This window comes from Palaemon carinicauda, chromosome 8 (assembly GCF_036898095.1).
Source record: "Palaemon carinicauda isolate YSFRI2023 chromosome 8, ASM3689809v2, whole genome shotgun sequence".
In the NCBI taxonomy this organism is placed as follows: domain Eukaryota; kingdom Metazoa; phylum Arthropoda; class Malacostraca; order Decapoda; family Palaemonidae; genus Palaemon; species Palaemon carinicauda.
In genome coordinates, this window is record NC_090732.1 from 166,905,960 (window position 1) to 166,915,959 (window position 10,000).

The 10,000-nt window shown below is 31.8% G+C and overlaps 2 protein-coding genes across 2 annotated transcripts in view; both read right to left on the reverse strand.

Annotated features, from left to right (window-relative positions):
- LOC137645080 (uncharacterized) overlaps positions 1-2,256 on the reverse strand; it is a 5,710-nt gene extending 3,454 nt beyond the window's left edge. Inside the window, exons 1-2 of the mRNA XM_068377932.1 lie at positions 2,213-2,256; positions 1,622-1,763 (exon numbers count right to left, since the gene is read on the reverse strand). Of these exons, the coding sequence (XP_068234033.1) occupies positions 1,622-1,763; positions 2,213-2,256 (186 nt within the window). The remainder of the gene's footprint in view (positions 1-1,621; positions 1,764-2,212) is intronic.
- Positions 2,257-5,544: 3,288 nt separating this feature from the next.
- LOC137645083 (uncharacterized) overlaps positions 5,545-10,000 on the reverse strand; it is a 4,974-nt gene continuing 518 nt past the window's right edge. Inside the window, exons 2-4 of the mRNA XM_068377934.1 lie at positions 9,829-9,970; positions 7,247-7,378; positions 5,545-5,652 (exon numbers count right to left, since the gene is read on the reverse strand). Of these exons, the coding sequence (XP_068234035.1) occupies positions 5,545-5,652; positions 7,247-7,378; positions 9,829-9,970 (382 nt within the window). The remainder of the gene's footprint in view (positions 5,653-7,246; positions 7,379-9,828; positions 9,971-10,000) is intronic.

Here is a 10,000-nt window from a genome sequence, read left to right on the forward strand (position 1 = left end):
CCAAAGGCTCCAACAGGGTAAAACAGCCCAGTGAGGAAAGGAAATAAGGAAATAATTAAAAGATATAAGAAGTAATGAACAATTGGAATAAAATATTTTATAAACATTAACTGAATTAAAATAGATATGTCATATATAAACTATAAAAAGACTTACGTCAGCTGATTAGACTCAGCAATTTCATCTAAGAATCTACATAGAACATGCAAATCAGTATATTTAAAGCTTGCCACATTGATCTTAAATTTTGTCTGTAAATTCAGCACCGATCTTAAATGTTGCCTATATTATTAGCACTGGTCTTAAATTTTGCCTAAATAATCAGCACCGATCTGAAGTTCTGTTTATATAATTAGCACCGATCTTAACTTTTGTCGATATAACAACACCGATCTTAAATTTTGTAGATATAAACAACACCGATCTTAAAGTTTGTCTGTATAATCAGCACCGATCTTAAATTTTGTCGATATAAACAACACCAATCTTAAATTTTGTTGATATAATCAGCACCGATCTTAAATTTTGTTGATATAAACAACACTGATCTTAAATTTGTCGTTATAAACAACACCGATCCTAAATTTTGTCGATATAAACAACACCGATATTGAATTTTGCTTATATAATCAGCACCGATCTTACATTTTGTCTGTATAATCAGCACTGATCTTAAATTTTGTCTGTATAATCAGCACCGATCTTAAATTTTGTCTATATAATCAGCACCGATCTTAAATTTTGTTTATATAATCAGCACCGATCTTAAATTTTGTCGATATAAACAACACCGATCTTAAATTTTGCCTATGTAATCAGCACCGATCTTAAATTTTGTTTATATAATCAGCACGAATCTTAAATTTTGTCTATATAATCAGCACCGATCTGAAATTTTGTCTATATAAACAACACCTATCTTGAATTCTGCCTGTGTAATCAGCACTGATCTTAAATTTTGTCGATATAATCAGCACCAATCTTAAATTTTGACTATATAATCAGCACCGATCTTAAATGTTGCCTATATAATCAGCACCGATCTTAAATTTTGTCGATATAATCAGCACCAATCTTAAATTTTGACTATATAATCAGCACCGATCTTAAATGTTGCCTATATAATCAGCACCGATCTTAAATTTTGTCAATATAATCAGCACCAATCTTAAATTTAGCCTATATAATCAGCACCGATCTTAAATGTTGCCTATATAATCAGCACCGATCTTGAATTTTGTTCATATAATCAGCACCGATCTTAAATTTTGTTTATATAATCAGCACCGATATAAATTTTGTTTATATAAACAACACCGATCTTAAATTCTGCCTATGTAATCAGCACCGATCTTAAATTTTGTCTATATAAACAACACCGATCTTAAATTCTGCCTATGTAATCAGCACCGTTCTTAAATTTTGTCTATATAATCTAATCTGCCTTACGAACAGCACTGAGTTTACACAATGTCAGTTTGACTTATATGCCTTCGACCTACATTTGACTTAGATGCCTTTGACTTAGTTTTGACTTAGATGCCTTTGACTTAGATTTGACTTAGATGACTTAATTGATTTAACTATCGTGAAAAGAGAAAATTTAAAGCTGGGAAATTACCTCGGCAGCACAGCTAGTTTTGCAAGTCTCTGCTGAGGCGACGCAATCATCAATGATGATGTTTTCCAAGGTGTAGACCAATTCTTGATGATCGCTGAAATTGATGAAAATTCCGCATCGACACCAGGGCTCCTTCTGAGCTCTGGAAGGGTTTGGAAAATAGTCGTCTGTGAGAGAACACTTGAGTATTGGGCAGTTATATTCTGGCTTTGTATTCTGGGACTCTGGGTTGTATGATGTATACCGAGTTACATATCAAAACATTGGAATTATTATTATTATTATTATTATTATTATTATTACAACCCTAGTTGGAAAAGCAGGATGCTATAAGTCCAGGGGCCCCAACAGGGAAAATAGCCCAGTGAGGAAAGGAAACTAGGAAAAATAAGATATTTTAAGACCAGTAACATTAGAATAATTATTTCCTTTATAAACTATGGAAACTTTAACAAAATATGAGGAAGAGAAATTAGATAGAATAGAGTGCCCAAGTGTACCCTCAAGCAAGTTATATAAGATTATGAGAGAGAGAGAGAGAGAGAGAGAGAGAGAGAGAGAGAGAGAGAGAGAGAGAGAGAGATTACTTACACTACGGCTGCAACAAGAGCAAACAATACTAGTATAGTCTTCATGGCTGTTGTCAGTGACTAATGTGAGTACAGTATAACCACCCCTCTTTAATTTATATGGTCATAACGAATATGGATTACGAAATGTGTTTACTAAAACATTGAATTTATGAAGTGGTTTATCCGAAATGTGGGAACCAGCCATATGAATTCGATGGTGACTATTTCATATCCATTAAAGTGATATGAACGGTACAGTATTTTACAAAGATGTCTGAGCAAAGATCTAATAGTGATATTTTTCTTATATTACAGTTTTAAACGTTAGAGAAGCAGTCTGAACAAATATCTAGCAGCAGTATTTTTCTTCTGTTACAGTTTTAAACGTTAGAGAAGCAGTCGAGCAAAGATCCAGCAGTAATATTTTGTTTTAAACGTTATTGATGCTGTCTCATTAAAGATCTGGCAGTAATTTTCGTCTTATGGAAGCGTTTTAAACGTTATAGATGCTGTCCTAGCAAAGATCTGGGAAATTTCCGTCGTCTGTTGGTGTGGAACTGTTATGGGCTTAAGTGCAATTTATTTTTATGAGGGGTTGGCACTTAAGGGGTTAATCTCTTATTTGAAATATCATTATCTGATGTTTTTCGTGATTGGCTGTAATAGGTTTATTTGATTATTGCAAAGGAAAGGGAAATGGTAAAATTTTGATTTGATTAGTTTGAATAACGTGCCTGAATGATTTGTGTATACCGAAGACATTTAGGACATTGCTTTCAATTTTTTTACCTGGCCCTGATATATGATCAGGTGAACATTATTATTATTATTATTATTATTATTATTATTATTATTATTATTATTATTATTATTATTATCATTATTACTTGCTATAAGCCCAGGTGCTCCAACAGGAAAAATAGCCCAGTGAGGAAAGGAAACAATAAAAAATAGAATATTTTAAGGACAGTAACAACATTAAGATAAATATTTCCCATATAAACTATAAAAACTTGAACAAAACGAGAGGAGGAGAAATTAGATAGAATAGTGTACCCGAATGTACTATCAAGCAAGATAACTGTAAGATATTGTTAGTTTAGTGAAAATTCAATGTTGTTAAAAATATATCATTTTGTGAAAAGAGTGATAGAAATGTTTCTTTGTATTTGTATTCCTTAAAGAAACGTAAAGATAGAATACGAAACAAGGGGGAGACCAGCTTTAGAAAATAAATATTTTACCCAGAGAGAAATCACAAAGCTACTTTTGATAGAATTGAGGCCAAATGGCAATATGGAATAAATGTTGCAGGGAATGGTGAAAAGTTGCAATTGTGTTTGAAGACGTAAATTGAAGCAATTCAGATGGAGCAGTAACTTTTAGCTTTTACGATTGAGGAACTGAATTGAGAGTCTCCTATAGATATGTAGAAGAGATTCCAATCATTTTGGAATGTATTCCAACAATTATTCTACAGGGAGTGAGGTGGGGGATGTAGTTGTTCAGAGGTATTCCAGTCAACATTAATTACTTTTAGAACGACTTCAGGAATGTGTAATGAAACTAGTCTTAATGCATGATAAAATTATATAACCAAATTTCAAAAGACGTATTAAAATTTTGATTTAGATAAAAATACCATATAACAGGATAGTTTGTTTTGTAATGATACAAACTCATGGAACATTAAAAATAGTTTCCATATTCCTTAATATTAACAGTTGAACTGAAATATTGGTCGTAAATCATTTGAGCAGTAGAAGAAAATATAACATCGAGTTATCCGATTTGTTAAAGCTGTTAGTCATGTGAAGTTGATGTTGGGATATGTAGTAATTGGAAATAAAAAGCTCGTCAGTTTAGTATGGATTTAGGGGAGGGAGTATTTATGTCATCGCCTTTCTGGACTTGAACCACTTCAATAAGTTAATCCTTGACCGAATACTTGGGGGCAAAACTGATATATATATATATATATATATATATATATATATATATATATATATATATATATATATATATATATATACATACATATATATATATATATACATATATATGTATATATGTATATATATATATATATATATATATATATATATATATATATATATATATATATATATATATATATATATATATATATCACTGGAAACGTTTCCTAAGCTAGCTGGTTGTTAAAGGTCATTGAGTTTATTAAACTATCTTAGGGACCTAAAAAATTAATTTCAATACTCGTTATCATAACATGGTCGTGTCATTAGTACTTTGCCAAGTTGTCAGGGGCTACCTTTCTGAAAGAATTGGCCAACAAATGGTTCCAAGGTTCAGAATGAATGAATGATTTGAAGTTCTCTTGCATCCTGACATCGAAGGTCAGTGACGCTGATCCAAGGCTAAGATTAGGTGGGAAATTACTACTATACATTGTTTGGCAAAAAATAGTGTTTTTCTTTCATATCTCCCATAGTAATTACTTGATCAGAGAGGTACTTTGACACAGCACTCTATAGATCTCCCCCTAATTTTTGATATTATAATGCATTGCAAATCCTGTTAATTAAGATGTTTACTCTTGTCATAATAAATGTTAAGCCAGGTAAACCGGTTACCTAAGTCAAGCAATTCGAATATCTGCACTCCCAAGTCCCTCCCCTCTCCTTCCCCTCTCTGTCTTGACCCTCATATCTCTGCAGTAACCACCATTCCCAGTTTCTCTGGCGTTGCTTCCTCTACATTTTTTGTAACCTTTTATATTTGTAAATAACAGTTAAAATTGAAATGGATTCTTGTTATAATTCTTAGTAACATTTCAAAATATTGTTGTATTTCGTTAGAGTGTATAAGGAGTTTATAGCCTTTAACTTATTTATCCAACTTGATGAACCTGCCCTGAGGGCTTCTTTTAACTGTGTAAAAATAATGAAACACGTTGTCCTAAGTGTTTATTCTCATTGCTTGTGATATTGCTTTTCTATACTGTGGTTCTTATCACCAGGAAACATTCTGCTCGTAAGATCAAGTATTTCAAACTATTAATAGAGACTGGAGAGAAATGTAATGAGGAAAAGTGATAAGAGTAACCTTGAATAAGCAACACCTTTATTAAACATCCAGTACATATACATCTATGTAATGAAGCCACAACCAATCAAAACAATCGACCTTCTAGTTTTGATTTACCGAAGCAATCAAAACCAATTGTTCTATTGGAAAAGTTTAGAGATTTTATTGTTTTAACGCCAGTTGACTACTATTGTAGGTACATAAGATTTTCATGGATTCAATGACGGTGAAGCTTAATTTTCTGAAATCGAGTTTGTTGTGGGTGAGCTTGTGGAAGATTTGTTAGTTGTGGCAGTGAGCGTGTACTCCATCCTCACAGCAAAGCATCTGCTGAGATTTAACGTCTGCGTATTCCCAGGGGCCAGCGCAGAGTCCAAAGTATCCATAGACCTGTAATGTTTATTTTAGCTTTTAAAGTGTTCCAGTAAACCATGAATGCAATGGTTAATATTTTCACAGTATTTTTAAGTATTATGCTAAAAGTTGCAGTGTTGAAGAAATGTCTGCTAATAGGTTTTGGACGATGATCTCTCTCTCTCTCTCTCTCTCTCTCTCTCTCTCTCTCTCTCTCTCTCTCTCTCTCTCTCTCTCTCTCTCTCTATATATATATATATATATATACTGTATATATAGATATATATGTATGTATATATTTATGTATATATATACATATATACATATATATATATATATATATATATATATATATATATATATATATATATATATATGTGTGTGTGTGTGTGTGTGTGTGTGTGTGTGTGTGTTTGTGTGTGTGTGTTTATATATGCATGTGTATACAGTATATATATATATATATATATATATATATATATATATTATAAATGTATATAAAGTATCTAGTGGTAGTATGTCAACGTTTGGCTCCTTTTTTTCCATCAAAACTTCAGCAGGAATGATAACCAAGGAATAGATGATTCTTATGTTAGAAAACTTGAAGATATCTATATGGAAATTACAATAATCCCATATAGTGGGAAAATTTTGACTGAGTAAGGAGTTAGACAGGAAGACTCCACCTCTGCTGAATTATTCACAGCGTGTCTAGAAGTTTATTAGAATTTAGATTGCAAAAATGATGGAATTACCATTAATGGTGAATACTTGAACAACTTAAGATTTGCCTATGACATATTCATATATATCAGAAGAGGATATGCAAAATATGATAGAAGATTTGAATCGAAAAAGCAGAAATGTAGGACTGAAAATGAAAATGAGTAAAACTAAGATGATATTCATTAAAAATGCAGAGAGACAACAAATAAGGGTTATGGACAAACCTCTAGAGATTCTTATTGAATATATGTCTTTCCCATAGACCAGAGACGAGAAATTAAACAAAATAATCATGGGATGGAGAGCTTTTGGTAAACAAAATGAGATTATGAAATGTAAAAGGCCACTTTCTCTAAAAAGAAAGGTATTCAATCAGATGGTCCTACTAGTATTAACTTTTGCATGAGAAACTTGGTGCCTTACTAAAGCCTTACAACATAAGCTATTTACAACTTAAAGAGCTATGAAAAGAACAATGATGGGATTAACGCTAAGAGACAGGAAAATAGAAGCCTCATACGAGAACACACTAGACAATAGATGGACACTAAGAATAACAGAATGGGGACCCTAAAGATTGCAAAAGAAGCGGGGGAAGAGAAAACGATGGATTGACAAGTTAAGAAATTTTTTTTGGTATAGACTGGCATAGAAAGACTAAAAATTGACGCAAGTAGAAAATATCCGGGGCCTTTCTCCTGTATTGGACTAGTTATGGCTGATGATGATGATGATGATATTTATAAACAAAAACAGAAGCAAAACTAATGGAGCTAATTTTGGAAGTATAAAATGAAGCTAGAGATGATATGGACCATGGTATTTCATGTCAGAAAAAAAAATTATTTAATACTCTTATTAATAGAAATAGTGAAACTACACATCTTAGTTCTTCAGCACTTACGTTGCGGTTATGGATGTAATGGTGGCTGTGATGATGTTCTGCTGCAGCCATTTTTGTGCAGATTGCCTGACCCACAGTTTCGCCTGATGAGGTCAAGGACCAAAGGTCACCGTCGTTGGTAAATTCGTTTATCTAGAGGGAAGAAAGGAAGACATAACAGATGACAATTGCATGAGAGTAAAGGTGAGTTACTGGGATGTGGAAGTAAGGAGGTGTGTGCAAAAGAATGGGATATCACAAAGATTGCTTTTATTTTTACTATTCAGTCAATTAAGAATCCATTAACTTAGAAGGCTAACTCCCACTGAGTTTATATATGAAAGATTTATGTTAATGTTATTATTGTTCTTAAACTACTTAGTTTTTCCTTATTTCCTTTCCTCACTGGGCTATTTTCCCTGTTGGAGCCCTTGGGCTTATAGCATCCTGCTTTTACAACTAGGCTGTAGCTTAGCTAATAATAATAATAATAATAATAATAATGATAATAATAATAATAATAATAACACAATAGATATTTGAGAGTGATTGAAAACAGAGATAATTAAGTGCTAAGAGAAGGTAATATGACGAAGAAAAATAATAGTTATAACTAGATGCAACAATGTAAGTCAGATAAATTAAGGAGATGGTTCCTCTTTGACCCCTCAATTATAGTCAATTTATTTTTTAGTGAAGCAGATTTGCACCGACTCGCAGGGGGTGCCCTTTTATTATTATTATTATTATTATTATTATTATTATTATTATTATTATTATTATTATTATTATCATTATTATTATTATTAAATGCTAAGCTACAACCCTAGTTGGAAAAGCAGGAAGTTTTCTGATAGCTGATTGGTCGGAAGTATTCGGACAAAAATACTTCCGACTAATCAGCTGTTGACTCGCCTTTATCCAGAAGTGGGAACATTGATTCTGTAGTTTTACGGAAAATTAAGGAAACCAGGAAGGGTCGTGTGAGTATACCTATTTAGATATTTAGTCGTCATTTTGACAGGTTGCGTACACTAGTTTACATATATATATATATATATATATATATATATATATATATATATATATATATATATATATATATATATATATAATCTTATATCTTCTATATTATACTTTTGTAACGAACATTTTTTTTTATTTCCTCACTATGAAAAAATATATTGTCTGATACAATTTAAGGATATTCCAATTTGATATCTATACTACTAATTACTATTACCATAATCCATTTATATTCTTCAAACACAGATTTGATTACTAAACTTTAGATATATTGCTATGAAGGTTAGCACTTGGTGACGTGAAAACGTGGGAGCTCAACACAATAGCAGGATTTTTCTTCTTTGGACATGAAGGATGGCCAAACTGGATATCTTTGGATGAAGGTTTGATTAATTTATTTTTCTTCTTCTTCTTCTTCTTCTTCTTCTTCTTCTTCTTCTTCTTCTTCTTCTTCTTCTTCTTCTTCTTCTTCTTCTTCTTATTATTGTTGTTATTATGATTATTATTATTATTTATTATTATTATTATTATTATTATTATTATTATTATTATTATTATTATTTTTAGCTAAGTTATATCACTAGTGGGAAAAGCAGGATGCTATAAGCCCAAAAGCTCCAACAGGGTAAAACAGCCCAGTGAGGAAAGGAAATAAGGAAATAATTAAAAGATATAAGAAGTAATGAATAATTGAAATAAAATATTTTAAAAACATTAACTACATTAAAACAGATATTTCAAATATAAACTATAAAAAGACTTACGTCAACTGATTAGACTCTGAGCAATTTCATCTAAGAATCTACATAGAACATGCAAATCAGTATATTTAAAGATTGCCGCATTGATCTTAAATTTTGTCTGTAAATTCAGCACCGATCTTAAATGTTGCCTATATAATTAGCACCTATCTTAAATTTTGCCCAAATAATCAGCACCGATCTTAAATTCTGTTTATATAATCAGCACCGATCTTAAATTTTGTCGATATAAACAACACCGATCTTGAATTTTGCCTATATAATCACCGATCTTAAATTTTGTCTGTATAATCAGCCCTGATCTTAAATTTTGTCGATATAATTAGCACCGATCTTAAATTTTGTTTATATAATCAGCACCGATCTTAAATTTTGTCCATATAAACAACACCGATCTTAAATTCTGCCTATGTAATCAGCACCGATCTTAGATTTTGTCGATATAATCAGCACCGATCTTAAATTTTGTCTATATAATCAGTACCGATCTTGAATTTTGTTTATATAATCAGTACCGATCTTGAATTTTGTTTATATAATCAGCACCGATCTTAAATCAGCCTTACGAACAGCACCGAATTTACGCAATGTCAATTTGACTTAGATGCCTTTGACTTAGATTTGACTGTGATGCCATGGACTTAGATTCAACTTAGATGCCTTTGACGTAGATATGACTTAGATGCCTTCGACTTAGATTTGACGTAGATGCCTTCGACTTACTTTTGACTTTGATGCCTTTGACTTAGTTTTGACTTAGATGACTTAATTGATTTAACTATCGTGAAAAGAGAAAATTTTAAGAGGGGAAGTTACCTCTGCAGCACAGCCAGTTTTGCAAGCCTCTGCTGAGGCGACGCAATCATCAATGATGATGTTTTCCAAGGTGTAGACCAGTTCTTGTTCATCGTCGAAATTGATGAAAATTCCGCATCGGCACCAGGGCTCCTTCTGAGCTCTGGAATGGTTTGGAAAATAGTCGTTTGTG